Source organism: Euprymna scolopes, chromosome 18, assembly GCF_053919585.1.
Source record: "Euprymna scolopes isolate OS-2025 chromosome 18, ASM5391958v1, whole genome shotgun sequence".
NCBI lineage: Eukaryota > Metazoa > Mollusca > Cephalopoda > Sepiida > Sepiolidae > Euprymna > Euprymna scolopes.
Window position 1 is genome coordinate 26,385,991 of NC_136499.1, and position 20,453 is coordinate 26,406,443.

At 32.3% G+C, this 20,453-nt stretch overlaps 1 protein-coding gene across 4 annotated transcripts in view; it reads right to left on the reverse strand.

The window, feature by feature from the left end:
- Positions 1 to 20,453, reverse strand: part of LOC145297544 (UDP-D-glucose 4,6-dehydratase-like) — a 161,902-nt gene that overhangs the window by 52,425 nt on the left and 89,024 nt on the right. For all 4 annotated transcript variants that reach the window (XM_080143510.1, XM_080143509.1, XM_080143511.1 and 1 more), the window contains exon 2: positions 9,019 to 9,115. In XM_080143510.1, coding sequence (XP_079999636.1) covers positions 9,019 to 9,098 — 80 coding nt within the window. In that variant the 5' untranslated portion in view covers positions 9,099 to 9,115. The remainder of the gene's footprint in view (positions 1 to 9,018; positions 9,116 to 20,453) is intronic.

Sequence of the window (20,453 nt, forward strand, 5' to 3'; positions counted from 1 at the left end):
TGGTCAGAAATTACATCAACTGAAACATTGTAAAAATAACACTTCAGATGAGAACAACAGTTCAAAGAATCCAATTAATACAAAGAACCAATCCTCATCTCAAAAGTACAGCAACATAAAAGAATTCTTATTTTCAAAACAAATCCGGAAAACAATTATGAATGATTTAGCTCATACAATGGTAACAGGTTAGCAAAAGGCTCATACCTTTACGAGTTGTCCTTCAGAAGAGTCCTCAATCGGTCTCCATGCATCTCAGCACTATGCAACATGCAAAATATTGCTTCTTCATAGTGAATAACCGTTTATATGTGGTCAAGATTACTCTGTTAATATGCACTGCCATAGAAAGTACACGGTTGATCGAGAGGAGTAAACCTTGACCACAAATTGAGGAGAGTAGAAAGTGGGTTTTTGGTTTATTTTCAACAGTTGCATAGCTCTTGCTTCCCTTATTTTGTCCTTTAGTCCTCACATTCCAGGAATGATGTTTCTGGCAAAGAGGAAAGAATTGCTGTTTTCTGGGTCAGAATCTATTTCAACTAACACTTATCGGTGGCAAGTTTTTAACCTTAAAGTACAATTTTTGTTTTAGCTCTTTACATCAAGTGGCTTCATGCCTTGTCTGGAATGATTTCTATATAAAAAAAAATCCTGCTATTCCATGGGTAGCAGTAGTTTCAGTTGCACTCATCAGCAAAGTGATGACCTGATTCACTGCAGCCGGTCGTCCAATATGTTTTTCAGTCTATATAATTTCTAAAAATCAACTTTTGTCATGGTCTCAGTATATACACTTGGCAGTGAAATAAAACGCACAGCTAAGTTATAAAATATTTTGTTTATTCAAATCGACTTTTTCAATTTCAGTATGACAGTTGTGACATCAGTGAGGGTGAGTGGTGGAGTGAAGAAAAATGTGTCGCTTGTCCTGCTATGGTCGCGCTCTCTGCTTCCCATCATCTGCTGTTTCTGTTTTATTTGCCCAGATAATTTCAAAACATTCCACCACTCATTGTCTTGAAATATCAATTAGTCTTACTGATCTAGTCTCTGGGGATTCTATGTTCAACGAGCGATATCGGAGATGCGCCGCTGTTACAACTCATGGTCTCTACTGATCCAAGTTATGACAACAGGACCATTGCCAGCATCCTCAAAATGCATTGCTGAATTGCAACTAATAAGGTTGATGAAAACAAAGTTTCTGGCCACGGTTATGGTCTTTGGTGTGGTTTCAAGTGAGTGCAACATCATGCCACCTCACATCTTCGAAGTCAGCTTGAAAGACAACACCGAAGTGTACCTGGATGTGCTGAAGAGAGTGGTGATCCCCTGGTGCAAACTGGTGTCTCACAAGTCCAAAGAGGCTAAGGCTTGGCTTCAAAGGAGTGCTACAATTTTGTACCCGTCTCTCACTGGCCCTGCTACTCCCTCAACCTGAACCCGCTGGACTACTTCATTTGGTCATACTCTGAGAACATCACCAACATGACCTCTCACAACACCAAAGCCAGCTTGATCACTGAGTATTTGCCGAGCTCCCACCAGCGCTTGTGGAAAGGGCATCCTACCAGTTCCGGACCTGTACCGAGGCGGTGATTGAGGCTGAAAGCGATTACATTGAATAGATGTCATCTTTACTACATAATCAAGTTACCTCAATTGATTTTTTCAATAAAAGTTTTAAAATAAAGCTGTAGTGTTGTTTTATTTATGCCAACAATTTTATTGTTTCACCGTGTACAATATTCAAATCATCAAAATTACATGAGTATTTTTTTGTGATCACATAATGCAATAGTATAAATCTAATTTGGAGGAGTAAGGCAACGTGAATTATTAATTGTTTAAACGGCTCATAGGCGTTCAATCAAGCGAATCCAACATTGAACACACCTGTCATACTCTGAACACCTCCTTTCCCTTAGTTTGGACTTATTAAAGCTCAGATGTTTAGCAACAGACTTGGTAAACACCCACAAAATGATAATTATTAATTATATCTTACCGCCAATGAGAACACCTTTTTCATCATAATTTGTCTAACACAACTAGACATGCCTACAAAGTCAGAAAAACAGTTCAGCTCTCATGAGTTTTGAAAACATTTTTTTAACGCTCAGAATTGTTGAACCATAGGAAAAAAACAAAAAAAAACTGCCTGCATCAGTTGTTGGCTGCGGAGCTACTGCATCATTTAAAAAAACCTAAAATTTGCTTAGACTACTTCCCCGTCCTTGTGTATGCATATTTGATGAGGTGTACTGCATGTAAGCATTGTACACAATGATTTAGGCATAATCATTATTTTCATTATTATTATTATTTTCATTATTTATATTATTATGATTATTTTCATTATTATGATTTTTATTATCATTATTATTATTTTCATCATTATTATTATTATTTTCATCATTATTTTATTATCATTAACTTCATCATTATCATTATTATAATTATTTTCATTATTATGATTATTTTTATGATTATTTTTATTATTATTTTCATTATTATTATTTTTATCATTATTTTATTATCATTATTTTAATCATTATTACTATTATAATTATTTTCATTATTATTATTTTCATCATTATTTTATTATCATTATTTTTATTTTCATTATTATTTTTATTATCATTATTTTAATTATTTCTATTTTCATTATTATTTTTCTATCATTATTTTCATTATTTTATTTTAATTATTTTTATTTTCATTATTTTTATTTTCATTATTTTTATTTTCATTATTTTATTATTATTTTTCTATCATTATTTTCATTATTTTATTTTCATTATTTTTATTTTCATTATTTTATTATTATTTTCATTATTATTTTATCATTTTATTATTATTTTCATTATTATTATTTTATCATTACTTTATTATAATTACTTTCATTATCATTATTTTCATTATTATTATTTTTTATCATCATTTTATTGTCATTATTTTCATTATTATTTTAAAAATCAGGTCAGACATTCTACTGAAGAAATTTGCCATCCCAAAATTTGATGTACTAACAAGGGCAACCCATCTTTGGTGGTACAGGAATGTTGAAAAAAAAAAAAAAGGGGTATATGAGCACTTGGAGATATCTAAGACTGACAAGCAAAAAGAAAGCTTGGTGCCCTTACAAGACATGGACAGAAACCATCAGACAAGTCTGCATGCAGTGGCAAATAGATACAATTAATTGTCAACATTGGGATCACTAGAAACTTAGCATAAGGACCAGGATGAACCTAGATAGTAAGTAATGTATTAAAAAATACAAAAAGTCAAGTATCATGTAGTGGTGGGACGATTAATCGGAATCGTTAATCGTAAGAATTGTGTATTTTTGGTGGAATCGGAATCGCATCGTTAAAAAATACCTTAGATTTACAATTCTTTCATTACGATTCTCTTATATTTTTAAGTTGAACTGTTTGTTTGAAATGAGATTAATGCTCTCAAAAATTTATGATGAAAACCTCATAGAACTTTTCTTAACATATTTAATGATATATAAGAATTTTATTAACTACTTTAAAGCTAATCTTTATTTATCTTAATGAATTTTCGTATTCCATCACATACACAGGCGCTGTCTGTGTTTTGAAACTTCGAGGCACATGATTCGTTATTGTTTGTAATGTTGCAAAACTTTAGGGGCCGCAAGGTAACAGTGTTTCCATTTGTGAGCGAAGTTTATTCATGTATAACTACATCAAGTCCATGAAAATGTTGATGAATACTTAAGCGTTAGAGAAAAAAGATTTTACAGTGCTCTCATTGCGAGTAAATCATGTTAAAAATCTGTGGTTTTTCCAACTGGTGACTAAAATAAAAGAAAAAAAGGGGGGTACTTCTACACTTTAGCGCCGAAACTGGAGATGCCATTTTATTTTGTGCACCTGTTGTTGAAATCCAAGGGAGAAATCAGTATTTCAAACTATGACTGAAGCAGGAAATAAATAAAATTAAACTAGATAATGATTTTTCGGTTTCATTTAAATTAATTTGTTGTTGACCCTTCAAAGTTGCTTTAATTAAAAAAAAAAATGTTTCATTAAAATTATTTATTTGCTCGGAAAAAAACGAAAAAAACAAAACAAAAACAAACTGTTTTATAAAAATTCAATGTTGCTTTCATGACAAAATTGTTGATTAAAATTATATTTTCTTACGCAAACTTTTCAATAAATGATTTTACAATTATATTATGATAAATTTTTATTCTTTTGGCTTTCAATTGGCGTTCACCCAGTTTAGACAATTATGAATGTCATTTTCATTTTCTGTTTTTAATAAAAAAAAAAAATATGCATATACATGCCATGAAAAGCTTTCCCATTTTCATTAATTAAATCGAAACATTTCCAATTAAACAACCATTTTGAACACGCCTCTGTCTTACTGTTGATTTTATATGCCAGGTCCTTCTGCTTGTGTACCTAAAAATTCTGAAATGCACATGTTAGGCTGTGTATAAGAGTGTTAGCTTTGGTCAAAATCGGACTGTTCCATTTCAATTGAATTTTTTCATTTATCAATACTTATCAGAGGTATTCCAATACAAAACCAATCTTAGAACACTCCCAAATACATGAAGTACATAGTGTGAAATTTAAAAAAAAAAAATCAGCCCAGCCGTTTTGGAGTCTATAGAAAACGAATTCAGGCACACATAAAAAGTGCATTTTATATATATTACTCATTTTCACCCCAAACAAGGCACAGTGCCACAGATGTGGGATCGTATCTAGCAGGAGACTGAGGGGAGTTGAGAAGCAAGATGTCTGACATTACATTTAAACTTCTGCATGTTAGTACAATCAGGGAAATAGAAAACAGGGAAGGAATTCCAAAGTCCAGTCATCCAAGGAAAGAAACTATTAGAGGAGAAGGCTTTCCGTCATCTAGGATCTCAATAGTATAGAGGTGACATTTTGCTGCTTGCCCGGTCATAAATTATGAATAAATATTATAATTAAATTCATGCAGATAATTTATTTATTATTATAGAGCCAATTCTCTATTGATTATTATTTAATATATAGTAATGCTTTCAAAAGTTATAAAAAAATATGACTTGAATACTATTCGCTAGAATCGAAACCAGAATGTTGAACGCTTCAGTCTTAATCGTTATTTATCTCTCCTGTGTTGTTACCGTCTGAGCTACCGGCAGACAGATATGAAAGGCTAAGAATTAATCGATTTGGAGCTATGAATGTTTAATTTAGTGCATAACAACAGGAGTAATGTTGTATTCGATTTGCCTTTCCAAGGTCAACTGTTTTGTTTTCAATTTTGACCCCTTAGCAGCAATTTTTGTGGGCTAAAAACCAAATCAAAAGTGTGCTACATGCTCAAATACTTTAAATATCAAATTTCAACTCTGTAAACCAAACATTCAGAGAGGAGTTTGGTAGAGAGTTTTTGCACATATACCAAAAATGTCACTTTTATATATATATATACTAGCAGACTGCCCAGCATTGCCTGGTCGTAAAATACACTCAAATAGACTTTAATTCATGGAGATTACATATTTATTATCATAAGGACCTAGGCAGAAGCTGCTAGCAGCTTATCCTGTCTTGATAGAGTTCAAAACAGACTTTGTAGCTTAGTTGGGGATGCACTTTTCTCTTCCCTGCAATCTCTTTCCCACAGAAAAGACGTAGCGAGCCTGTCCCTGCTTTATTGTTATTTTCATGGCAGGTGCTCATCTGAACTTCAATCTATGGTCCCCCCTCGTCAGACTTTCGTGTAAAACACTTGTCTAGCCAAAACCACTATCAATAATTTCCCACACTCTTTATCTATGCCTAAACCAAAACGTAGATTCCATGAACAGGGCTTCTTTCTTAGAACTGCACGCCTGTGGAATTCTATTCCGTTTGCCTGCTTTGAAGCTGACTACAATCTGATTGTGAACAAGTTCTTGTTGAACCGTCCCCCTAAATAATCCAAGTTATAAAATTCCCACTAATGTTTACTACGCTAAAATCACAATGACTAATGTATACCCATTGACTCTTATCCTCGAGTAGCCTCTGGGCCTTAATAAGTGATGACCCCATGTAAAAAAAAGCAAAACAAAAAAACAAAAAAAAAAAACTTAATATATAGTACTGAAATCAAAACTGAAAAAAAAAAAAATAAATAAAAATATATATATATATATATATATGACTCTGGCACCTTCAGTTAGACGAGTGCCACTCCCTCAGACATTTACAATTCATGAGCCCAAATGCCTGAGAGAGTATCTATACAAAGATGATGTTACAGAGTCTTAGCTTTGTACGACAGCTAAGTCTCTCTCTCTCTCGGTTCAAAATGTTGAGATCCAGCAACAAGCAAGAGCAAGATAGCCAGCAACAAATTAAACTGCAGACCAGCTTAATGCGGGTACTGGTCTTCTGCTTTATGTTTTTTTAAATCAGAGATTTGCTTCTCCTAGAAAGGTTGCCTTCACCACGGCTTACGGGAGCCCTCTCCACCCCAATACACATATACACACACACAAATATACACGGTGCTAGTTGGCCGTTGACCCAGAAAAAGAGTTTATTCGCCCTTTGGAAGATCTTGTTTTTAATCCTTCAATATGTCAGGTCATGTCATATGCTACTGGTACCATGTAACCCAGTACTACCTGCCTCATGGTCGGATCACCGGTGACTAAACTGGTTCCCCCACCAGACTTGTTTGGTGAGGAGGGCGGCTAGTCTCCCTGAAGGATATATATATATATATGCACACACACATACACACACTCCTGTTATTGCTTTTTTAAAAGATGGAATCGCCTGATCGTAAAAGACAAGATCCAAGTAATAAAGCAGGCATATTTATAAATATATATGCACATTCATGACACAGTTAACAGATAAAAATCCAATGACTCCCATGTACCAATCTTTCTTTTTTGACCCCTTCTTTAGCAGCCCTTTTTTCTGGATGTAAATGGATTAAAAAGTTTTTCACATGTCTGAATACCAAATTTGAAGTCTCTACATTAAAAATTTGTTAAGTATATAGGTTGAGAAGTGTTCTCACAGACGCACACATCCTCACTTTTTTATAAATATATAAATTTCAAATGTTTACACCAGAAATTGTCTGAGTAATTTGGTAGAGACCGCAGAGGTAAAATTTTTTTTTTACTTTGACCCCTATTATGACCCCGTAACATTTATTGTTTTGGGCTCAAATCAAGTTATAAAGTAAGATTCATATCCAAGGAACCTATATCTAAAATTTCAAGTATTTTGACCCAAAATTGTCGGAGGAGTTTGGTAGAGTTCTTAAAGGTCAAATCGTTGTATTTTGACCCCTTAACAGCCAAATTTCTGGCCGAAACCCGATTACAAAGATTTTCCCAAATCTCACTATGCTGTATATCAAATTCCGAGTCTGTAGACTGAAAATTGACAGAGTTATTGTGTAGGGAAATGTACACAGACAGACAGACACTTTCACTTTTACAGATACTAGCAGTTCAGCCCGGCTTTGCTCGGGCCCTATATACTGTTCATAATTTATGTGTGTATATATTAAAAATGTGAATATGTATGGTAATACCTTTCTATATAATAGGCAACTACCATAAAGAAAAGTTGGTAGAAATCGCAGAGGTCGAATTTTTTAAAACTTTGAGCCCAATTTTGACCCCCTTAACATTTATTGCTTTGGGCTCAAATTAAATTAAAATGTTTGAACCATGTCCAAGTAACATACATCTAAAATTTCAAGTGCTTAGACCCAAAATTGGTGGAGGAGTTTGGTAGAGTCTGCAAAGGTCAACTCTTTCAACTTTGACCTCTTGGCAGCAAAATTTCGCCCAAAAGCTGATTAAAAAGCTTATTGTATGTTTGAATACTCTTTTTGAAAATTTTCAAATGTTTAGATCCAAAATTGGCTTAATAATTTGCTAGAGACCGCAAAGGAAAAATCTTTTGAACTTTGACCCCTTGGAAGCCAAATTTTCAGCAAAAAAAAAATAAAACGATTAAAAAGCTTGCCCTATCTCTAAATACCCTTTATGTCAAATTTCAAATGTTTAGACCAGAAATTGTCTGAGTAATTTAGTAGAGATCGCAGAGGTCAATTTTTTAAGAACTTTGACCCCTATTATGACCCCTTAACATTTATTGTTTTGGGCTCAAATCAAGTTATTAAGTTAGATCCATGTCCAAGGAACCTATATCTAAAATTTCAAGTGTTTAGACCCAAAATTGGCAGAGGAGTTTGGTAGAGTTCTCAAAGGTCAAATCATTGAACTTTGACGCCTTATCAGCCACATTTCTGGCTGAAAACCGATTACAAAGATTTTCCCAAATCTCACTACGCTGTATATCAAATTTCGAGTCTGTAGACTGAAAATTGACAGAGTTATTGCGTAGGGAAATGTACACAGACAGACAGACACACACACATATATATATATATATATATATATATATATATTTTGTTGCCTGTCTAGCCGCACTGATGAGCTGTGAAACAGCGAAACAGTACTGTATGTGGATGACTATATATATATATATATATATATATATATAAAATCATAGAATAATGACTAATAAAGCAATATGAAAGAGGTTTTATTTATTTATATGATGTTTAGGCAAAATGTATACCTTCTACAGATAAGAACAGGTAAAGAACACGTAAAGAAAAAAAGTTATTAATTGAGAGAAAACCATTGATGATGATTAAAGTATAATCAGAGAGAAGCAGAGGATGAGAAAAGAAATCAGAACATATGAAGGGGCATAAGAATTTAGAAAAGAAAAACGAGCGGAAATTCTTTCTCATTTTATTTTTATTGATGGATAATAAATAGAAGAACGACATTTTCGTTTGAGCATGCATTATTAATATTTCCCTGGCACGAATTAAACTTGATGTGGATCATTACGAATTTACCAATCTAATCAGAGACGTTAGGATAATGTTGCCTAGGGCTACAAAATCATCAACATCCCATAAATAAAACATACTTACAAAAATCCTGCACCACCAGTTAAAAAGATGTAACGGTCGAATGGTTTGTTATCACTGTTCATTGGACAAGTGGTAGACATTTTTTCTGGGTTGAATTCTGAAATGAATAACAAAGTCATAAGTTTCAATGAAAGTATAGTTGTTACTGTTGCTGGTGGTGGTGGGGTGAGGGTTAATTTTTTTTTTTTTTTTTTAATCAGGGAAAAGTAAATCTAAAGTGTTTTATTTTCTTAATACTTAAATTTTTTTTAATGAAGTCACATAGATCTTTGCAGAGCATAAACAATGACACCAAACTTATTTTGCTAGCAGAGTTAGTCTTTGAATTATGACTGTTACAGGATTTCTCAGAAATAAAACAAAATACCATATTGTGTGCTATTTGTTCAATAAAAAGAAAGCCTTTGAACAAGTAAAAAGAAAAAAATTCTTTACAAATGTAATTTTTATCTTATGATAAATAAAAATTAATCATAATGGAATCAATAATTATTAGATCAAACCAGCTTAAAACATTGGTCAAAATTCAAGGTAATCTTTAATATAGACTTGTATAGTGCATGCATTTATTTTCTGGTTATGGACGAGTTTTTTTTATTCATTCATTTTTTTTTTGTTTTTGCATTCTGTCAGTCAATGCTAACATAGCTGGATATTTAATAATAATTAAATTAAATCTTAAAAAGAAAACAACATTTTTTTCTACTTTTTACTATTGAAATTCAGCTATTTAACAAAATTGAAGTCAGTTCAAATGTTAATGTTTACAACTTTTTGCATGAACAACATTTTTTAATATTTAATAAACTGATTATAAAAACTTGTAATAACAAATAACTTTAATTTGAAGAAAAAAAAAGTGTTTTCTTCATAATGCAAGTTGTACTTGCAATAAATATCAGTCCAATTGTAAAATAAGAACTGACAGCATTTTTTAAGTGATCAGCTGTTTTCTTGCTCATTTAATCTGGTATTTGCTAAAAATTAGGATAAAATTGACTGTGGTTCTTATTATAAATTTATTTATTGTAATAAAATAAAATTATAATGTAGTTTTTAAAGTGTTCAGTATTGAACTTTAATTCAATGTTTTAATCGTTGGTGGCCATTGTATTTTTGTGTGCTAAAAAAAACTCTGATTTTGACTATATAAAACAGATGGAAACAATCTATAAATATAAAAGCAAAAATGTATGTATGTATGTGTGTTTGTATGTGTGTTCGATTTTCTGTGTGTCTACAAAAGGCTTTTTTCAGAGAAGCGGTCGGTCGGTTCACAACTTTTTATATCACATATAAATCGTAATATCTCACAGTTAACAACAAAGCTCGCCTGTCTATTTAATTTGCTCAATTTCGGGAAGATAAATATTCAACATTTGTCGCTCGCCACATGTGGGTAGTCTTTTTCCTATAACATCTTGGGAAAATAAAAATCCCGCAGTCAAACTTGACCTCATTAACTAAATAAAACGGGCACCTGCCAAATCCAAGTAATTAAATAAATTCAAACATGTTTCCGTTAGCATCTCGCGGTGGGGCAATCGTTAACGTCGCACGTTTTTTTTTTTTCACACTTTAATTTACAACTTTGCCTCGACGGTTCGGGTTCGATTCTCATACTTACCTATCAAAACATTTTTTTTTTAACCCCCCTACCCATGGAGTTTCCACACACACCTCCAAACACCCAGGCAACGCCAGGTACCCCTCGATAGTCTATAAATATAAAAGCGAAAATGTATGTATGTGTGTTCGCTTTTTCTGTATGTCTACAAAAGGCTTTTTTCAGAGAAGCAGTCGATTGGTTCACAACTTCTTAAAACTTTTTATATCACATATAAATCGTAATATCTCACAGTTAACAACGAAGCTCGCCTCTCTATTTAATTTTCTCTATTTCGGGGAGATAAATATTCAACATTTGTCGCTCGCCGCATGTGGATTAGTCTTTTTCCTATAATAAAAGCGACACTAATTCTGGCGGTATTTTCTGTCTATCGGCGGAAATGTCCGAAAGCAATCAGCTTTCATCAATGTGGAAATATTTTCCATATATCAAACAATTGCTATTCAATTTGGATAAGGGGAGCTGTTTCCCTCTACCCCCAACGTCTTGGGAAAAAAAAAAAAAAAGCATTCCCGCACTAAATGAAATGCTACTCCGCAGTCAAAAGTTGACCTCATTAAGTCATTAAAATGTGCACCTGCCAAATCCAAGTAATTAAATAAATTCAAATGTGTTTCTGTTAGCATCTCGCGGTGGCCCAATGGTTAAAACCGTTGCACTCTTTTTTTTTCACACTTTAATTTCCAACTTTGCCTCAAGGGTTCGGGTTCGATCCTCATACTTACCTACCAAAACATTTTTTTTTTTATTTTAACCCCCCCCCCCGAGTTTCCACACACACCTCCAAACACCTGGGCAACGCCGGGTACCCCTCGCTAGTTTAATAATAGAGCAAGAATTTCATTCACTAAAGTTTTCAATTTTGATATTTTTTGTGAAAGACAACTTAAACCCTTATTAATATTAAATACACCGTATTGATGAGCGAACATTTTTCTTTAAAGATGAAACTTTTTTTTTTGTATACTGTGCATTGAGTTGAAAAGTAACAACATTACAAAGTAAATTAACACTGAAAAAAATAAAAAACAAACACAAGAATTGTATAAAAAGAGAAGACATCTTTTATATCCAAATTTGATCAAAATAACCCCCAAAAGGGAATTACACACACTGTACTGGCTGATTTGTGAAATCCACTGAAACGAAATCTGTTTTAATCTATAATATCTATAAAAGTGAAAGTGTCTGCCTGTCTGTGTATATTTCCCTGCACAATAACTGTCAATTTTCAGTCTACAGACTCGAAATTTGATATACAGGGTAGTGAGATTTGGGGGAAAATCTTTGTAATCAGTTTTCAGCCAGAATTTTGGCTGTTAATGGGTCAAAGTTCAACGATTTGACCTTTAAGAACTCTACCAAACTCCTCTGCCAATTTTGGGTCTAAACACTTGAAATTTTAGATATAGGTTCCTTGGATATGGATCTAACTTAATAACTTGATTTGAGCCCAAAACAATAAATGTTAAGGGGTCATAATAGGGGTCAAACTTAAAAAAAATTTGACCTCTACGGTCTCTACCAAATTACTCAGACAATTTCTGGTCTAAACATTTGAAATTTGACATAAAGGGTATTCAGAGATAGGGCAAGCTTTTTAATCGGTTTGGGTCAAAAATCTGAGCTACAAATATATAAATCTATGTATGTATGTTTGCATGTCTGCCTAAAACTTTCGACAGAGGCGGCGGATTTTCAAAAGATCAGTATCGTTTTGAAGCTTGATCCTTCAAACAACAAATACCGAAAAATCGGCTAAAAATATTAATTTCTTCACCCTCAACTGGGCACTTTTCTACAGGAAGGGGTCGCTTTTTTCGCCAATATTTTCGAAAGTCATCCCCTCTTTTCGATTGTCTAGCCTTAATTTAAACCTACGTCACTTCTGGTTTGGTGGTGGTTGTAACAGCAAAGATATCACTTTTTTTTTCCATTCTTTTCCCCCTTCGCGGTATTGGTTCGAGCCTGCCTTCCTACTACCACTTTTTTTTTTTTTTTTTTTGCTCAACACACACCTCCAAACACCCGGGCACTCATGCTAGTTTACAATAAAAACAAAGCGTTCTTGTTCACAATTCCCCCTATATTAAAAGGCAAAAATAAAGAAAAATTTGTATGATGTATGTACCTGTGATGAAATGAAAACATCATTTTCCAAAAATCACATACATTTATCAAGTAGTTTTATAGTTTATAAAGAAAATAATTTTTAAGCATTAGTAGTAGATATTACAATATAAAATCTTGCAAGTTTAAATTATTGAGTTACCGCCCTTATTTAAAAAAATTTTCCAAATGGCGGACAAGGCAGGCATTCTTTGGTTACTAATAAAATTTGATTTTCCTTATAAAAATAAAACTACTTGATCAATTTACGTGATTTTTGGAATATGATATTTTCTATCTCATCCTGTCTACATACATCATACAGATGTTTCTTCATTTGTTTGTGTTTTAATATAGGGGGAATTTTGGACAAAAACCAAAGAAAGTAATCAATAGTTTTTTTTTGTTGTTTTTTTTTAATTCGTTTCTTTCTTCCAAAATTTAAATGTCAGTAACTTTTTTAAAAGTTCAAATGCTTTAATCATAAAAAAAGCAAAAACAAACAAACAAAACATCCTGTATATATTTAGAGGTTACTTGTCAATAATGAAATGGTTTCACTACAGGTTTTGCATTTTAATATCATCAGATCTGTTCCACCAACAATGAAAATGTAATATATTTTCATTTCAAATGTTAGGCCATGCTACATAGCACAAGAAATAAACTAGCAAATTAATAGAAAAAAAAACATGGATATGTGACAGTACATTTACAGACACACATAACTATATTACAGCAGAGGATTTCCAAATTTCTGTCTAATTACATCATTGTAGATGCTTTGAGGTTGGTCATCAGTGACGCTCTGACTTCACTGCCGGTTTTACTTTTTTGAATCATGAAATCTTCTCCACAAGCAACTCAATCATTTTTCAAATGAAAAGATGTTTAGGAGAGAGGGGTGGTAATTGGTTTACCTTCCTAATAAATTATAGCAAAGAACAAAATGCACAAAAGAAACACAAACTTCCTTTTAAACAATAACAATGAAGAGTATTTTATTTATAGCAGGAACTGGCAGGTCAGGCTGCTAAAAGGGAAGAATAAAAATGAAAGTTCTTTTAAGGTCGTTGAAGGTCCGTCAGTACCGTGTCGTCCCCGGCTGGATAGCAGTTGTCTCAAATCGAAACCGTCAATGCTATAGCGAGATGTCCGGTGGATAGGAGACAAAAGAGGATAGATGTTGCTAGGCTGGCAGTCCGGATCTGACTGCTGACGTTCCTTTAAGACTTTTTGGGAGCAGATGAATCAATGCGGCTTGTTAGCTGATTGGTCAGCCTGAGGCCGGAGAACTCAGAGGGGGGCATTGATTCACCAGAGAAAATAGTTCTCTGTGACTGCTACAGATATATTGTCGTTGAATGTGACACAAATTAGTATGCATATACTTTTGTATGATGTTAATGTTAAGCAAATGAAGCATGAAATACCTTCTCCTCTCAAACGTAACATGTTATTCATCCCATAAACACTGAAAACTAAATTGATCAACAGAAAAACGGTGCTTGTTGTGATAGAGTCAACAGACTGATTTTTTTAATATGTCGTTTTAAGCAAAAACAATATTACATACTTAATTATCATGCCGAAAATAGTAATATATCCAAAAATTATGAAAATTCATCGAGTAGAACAATTGTTATTGTGTTTTTAATAATAAAAAAGTCACTCGCTACAAATGTTAGAAGTGTAATCTAAATTTTGCATTCTGAGTTATGTTCCCTGTGCGTGAACTCCTCATCGTTTACTTTATAACATCTTAGAAAACATAAAATTTCTTTTCATCATATATACATATATATATGTAAAAAAAACAACAACATTATTTATGCACCAACCTAATATTAAGTACCTTCAAAGCATGCCACAAAATTACCTCCGCCCTACGTGTAACACAATGTAACTTTGGAAAAAATCGGAAGCATTTGAACTTTTACACAGAGATTCCATCCTTTTTCCCCCCTCATTGGATGAAATTAAACTAAATATAGCCTCTGTGTGTGTGTTTAGATTCTTAATCCAGCAGAGGGATATGATGCATCTAGTGTGTTAGGTATGTTAGTGTTAAGTTTATGCTTTTATGCCTTCTTGCTTCCAGCTAACACCTCTAGCTAACCTCACGGTGAAAAGGGAGCAGCTTTGCATAAGTCTTTCCTGCCAGTACATAGCCTCTCCATCATCAAGACTCCTACAGTACCTCCACATTGGCCACACATGGTAACTGGGTGCCTTGTGGCCCCAGGCTAAACCTGTAGGAGATCTCGGAGTAGTAGGGGATCCCAGAGATAGTGCGTTATGGCCTACCAATGTGTGGACATGCCCTGGCACACTACCATCCCCTACCCCACTGTCTTGTGGGTGCCCTTGGTTGGACGAAGACTAGGGGAACCAATCCCAACATCAAACACCACTGCCTTGTGGGTCTTATCACAGCAAAAGGCTAAGAGATGGGAACTCTAACTTCAAATTATACTGCTGCCTTGCAGTTTTCCTTAAAAGGCTATGGAACCTCATCCAGAAAGAAAAGGTGTAGTAGCGGACATGATAGAGCGACTGTCTACCTCACTGAGATTACTTTCGGCCAGAAGCTGCGGCCTCCTCTGCTGCCAGTCATCGCGGGTGCGCTCCACTGGAAATAAGCATTGGAGGTTCAGAAGGTGTTTATCTGATACGCAACAGATACTACACCTAAACTGCGCAAGCAAGTTAGGAGCCGAGGTGGAAAGTCCTGTACCGAAGGATAAAGCACTGAGGCCCCGACTAGTCATCGTCAAGGCTGACGGACTGCATGATGATGATGATGATGATAATGATGAAATATAGCCTACATTATCACCTCCTTACACTTAGCACTTGTGTTCCAAAATTCATCTTGATCGTTTAAGTTAATATAATAATTTTTGTACCATTTAAAAGAAGAAGCCTAAAATAATGGATTTATGTGTGTTTGTGATTGTTAATTAATAATAATTAATTAATAAATAAATACTTAAAATTTCATTAAATATTATTGATTTTTGAATTGAGGCAAATCTTTTTAATATTAAATTTTATCTTTGGAATGAATGTTGATTTCATTAACATAGATTTTAGGTGCTTATCTATCTATACTATTAATAAAATTCTAAATGTTTATTTATGTGTGTGTGTATATATACCAATAAAACTTTCGAACGGCTGCACTGAATTGAAAATTTTTTTTTTTTCCCCGGAAAGGTGTGAATCCCTAGATTGTCCTTATCTATGGTTCGTAACAAACAACACCCAGTCACAAAAAAAAGCTTGAAATAAGGGTTTTGGGGCCATTTCGTGCAATCATTGAAAAAGTTACCTGCCCATGTCAACGGAATTTAGCACTGTTTGTATACAGTCATGATAACATCTTTCAGCCTACGGACAGGACTTGTAGCGCAATGGATAATGCATCTGACTACAGATCAAAAAATTCCAGGTTCGAATCTTGGCAAGTTCATAATAATTTTAACCATTATTTTTTTTTTTTTTTTTACATGGGGATCACCACTTACCAAGGCCCGAAGGCCACTCAGGGATAAAGGTTTTATCCAACGTTTACTCATTATCAATACCCTTAATTAGGGTATTTTTGTTTTTTCAGTGATATTGTTTTGTGCATATGGGAATTTCCCATTCTAAATTCACACGGTAAGTATTGATGGTAAGAAGATGTTGAGTGTACTTGATGTTGAATGTACTTGATTTTGTGTTTGACTCGGCGTTATGTGTGCCGACATGGCGCAGCCACTAGTCTATATATATAAAAATCTAATTCTTGGTTTGTTTGTTATTAATAGTCTAAATAACCACCGGAGCGATAGCTTCGACATTTTAGTATAATATGTTTGCTGTACCCATGCATGTTTTTATATATCTCTTTTTAATTATGTTATACTTATTTTTTCTTTAATAAGTAGGTGGTTTTCTTTATAACGATGTAGCCATTTTTTTATATGAGGACATATATTTATCCTCATGTGACATCACTAAAAGGAACATTTGGTCTCACTATGCCAGGCCAGCAAGACTGATGGAAAAATAATCTCGAATCCTTTATCACTTAAAAGGAACTAAATTCCTGTAGTCACCGTTATGTTACCATAAAAATAATCTAACCATTTTGTAAATAATTTTAATTTAAAATTTATTAAAAAAAGATATTCACTGTTTAAAATTTTTAAACATTGAATACCTTTTTTTAATGATAAACAATATTAATAGAAATAGAAATATTAAATTATCGAACATATAAAACAAATTTAAATATGAAGAGAACTTTTTGTAATTGTAAACTATAAAAACTTTTCTATTTTAATTAAAAGCAATATAAATAGAACGTTTTATAATTTTAAGCAATTTTTTCTAATTCAAAATTGAATCACGTGATTATTATTAAATCACATGAGTATTCTATTGCAATTTATTAATTTTCGCGTGTATTCTCTTTCAATTATTTTCAATTTTTTGGAAAAAATTTAAAATTTATTACTTTTTCCTTATTTCAAAATTAAAATTTATGTTGTTTGTTAAAAATTAAAATTGGAAAAGGTCCGTGAACAATATTTCTTTCAAAATTATAAAAAAAAAATCTATTTTGTTGTATAAAATTAAAAGTTAAAAACTATGGCCACCACAATTAAACAAAAAATTATATTGCTCAATATTCATAAAACTACTTATTTGCGGAAAATTTAAATGCAATATTCGTTTTCAGCATATCCGAAAACCTTTAAAAGTTTTAAGATGGAAACCAAGTAAAAATTTATCATGTAAAATTATAAAAAGTTCGGTACTTATGTTTATGGTACCATGCTAAAATAATAATGTTATTATTTTAAAAGCCATTCTTAACATAGGGAGGGAGGGTGTTTTGTAACCATTCTGTGCTACCACCTAACAATTTAATGATAAAAAGGTATTGTGAAACTTGAATTTAACCTGAAAAATAAATAAAATAGCGCGGTACCAAAAATACATTAGCACCAAAGTTCTATTTATATTGTTAAAAATTAAACATCAAAAATACAAAAAAATAATTTATATTGGTGAAAATTAAATTTAACAAAAAAGTTTATATTGTTTTAAATTATAAAAAGTTTTATTTATATTGTTTAAAAATTTTTTTAAAGAGGGGGCGCTTCTACACTATCAGAACGAAATTTTGTAGTCAATAAATGGAGTTTTCAGAGAAAAAACAATTTTTTTTGTTAATCCTAATAAATTACAATGTTAGCTTCCAAATTATGCAGTCGAAACTACCTGAATATTACTGAATTATTAAACTAAACAACTGTAATCGTGTAAGCAGGTGAAAAATTGCAGCCATTTTTTATATCAAAATGGAAAATTACCTCCCTTTTGAACTCTACTGTGTCTTACATAAGCAAATACAATCGTTTTCTTAAAATTTTATTTTTATTTTCTTTAATAAATAATTTTCTACCTTCTCGATTTCCGTAAATTTTTGGGTATAATCATCTTAAAAATATGAGAAAAAAGTAGATACCATTGTTTTCATATAAAATTCAGTATTACGATTTCCGAAATTCCGTCCCAATAGTGTAGGAGCGCCTAAGATAGTTCTGTTTAAAATGAATAAAAAACTGTTTATTCTTTTAAAATAGTTGTAAAATTTAAAAAGTATATATTGTTTAAAAAATATGTATAAAAAGTGTTTATTCCTGTTTTAAAAAAGTCGTTTTCATATTGTTTATATTTAAAAAAAAAAAAGAAGTTCTGCTTATTTAAACTGTTAACTTATGAAATACCGATATCATTGCTTTTATATTGTTACATAACGGTGATTTGGGAGTTTTGTTCCTTTGTAATAAAGCGTTAGAGATTATTTTTCCACCTAAATTCCAGTCTCTCCGCAAATCAACTATTGTGGATCATCTTTTTACTATTCAGGAAATTAAAGATTCAATTAGATTCCTATTTCAGTCACCTAAATTATTTAGTGTGAAATAAGTTTAGGAATTTATATCCAAACCTAAATATTATTTTTACTTAAAGAATAACAACATTAATGCACTAAGTTAGGTAAAATTTGTGGAAAATGCTCTGCTTTACGGTTGTTGTAAAAATGGAATGGAAATTTAAATTTTGTTCCCTTTTAAATTCGGTACATTTTTACATTACGTCCATCCAATTCATCGTTCACATTCAACATGTCAACTTTTACAGGTTTTCAGGTATGCTGACAAGGTTAGGGATGTCTATTCCAAAAGCCGTTCTTAACATGGGAAGGTTGGGGGGGGGGTCTATTCCGAGAGCCGTTCTTAACATGGGTAGATTGGAGTGTTTATTTGTTGTAAATGTACCCGACAACCTATAAATGTTGACATTTCCTATGTGAACGGTATGTTGGATTTATGTAAAAAATAACAAAAAGATATACCAAACTGACTTTTTTCATTTAAAAAGGGAATTATATCCCTTTCGTTAATAATTTTTTAAAAAGATTTTGTGTTTTAAAGTACAATTGTTGAATATTATTCTTTTGATTATATTCGTTTCGAGGGGGAGGTACAATAAAAAAAATTAAAACAGAGCAAAATTTAAGTTTCCGTTCCATTTTTACAACAACCGTAAAACAGCGCATACTCCGCAAGTTTTATAGTAAGTTGTAAATATCTAGATCTACTTACATTATACTAGAAACTGAGTGACCCATAAAAAATCTGGTAGCTGAGTGTCAAATCTGCTTAAAATATTGAAAAAAAAAAAGAGAAAAAATAGAACCTCTCCCAAACATACTGGCAATAATTTGGTTTCGTCATTCCCTTGATTTTTTCCAAAAAGGAGGATTGATTTACTAGGATTTGTATTAGAAGCTGAGCACTTATTAAAATTATTTAATTGTTGAATTTTTTGCATTTTGGTTAAGTTTGCTAGTTTGCAATCGCTGATAGCCCACTCAAAAAATTGAACAAAAGATGAAATTAAAAAGAACGGTACTCATGCAGTTTTCCTGAAAAAAAAAACAAAAACTTTCACCTAACAATTTATGGTAAAAAATTCATCTTTTCTTGGGGGGGGGGGAAACAACTTTTATTGATAAAAAAAAATTGCAAAAAATAATAAAAGTAAAACAATACAAAATGCAATTTTTCTTGAGGAATGTGTTCCATTTTAACAAACTGAGCCACAGCAACACATGGCCGGCTACAGCTAGTACTTACTAAAAATCATCTTGATTGCTTGTTTAATACGGGGATCTAAGTGTGAAACTAAACACGCATTGAGTTATGAGTGTTTGCCAATATTCATTAAATCTTTTTATGTGAGCTTATTCAACCACTATCTATCTAGCTGTGTGTGTGTGTGTGTGTGTGTGTGTGTGTGATATATTATTAATTTAACAAATCAAACGCCCTTTGTAATATTTTTACAAATAAATCATTTTATCCTGGAAACCTTGTCTTTGATTATGTTAATCACTGAAATTTGCAGAATACGTTTATTTTTAGTCTTAGTTTATTATTATTATTAGGCAAATATTACAAACACCACACAAACCTCTCAAAACCACTGCCTACGACGACTACTACTATTAACATTATTATTACTACTATGCCATCTACTAATAAGTATAGTGAAATAAATTAACTAAAACGAATAGAAATATAAGGAAATCTTATTCAAGTGTTCTCATACTCATCTCCCAGGCTATATA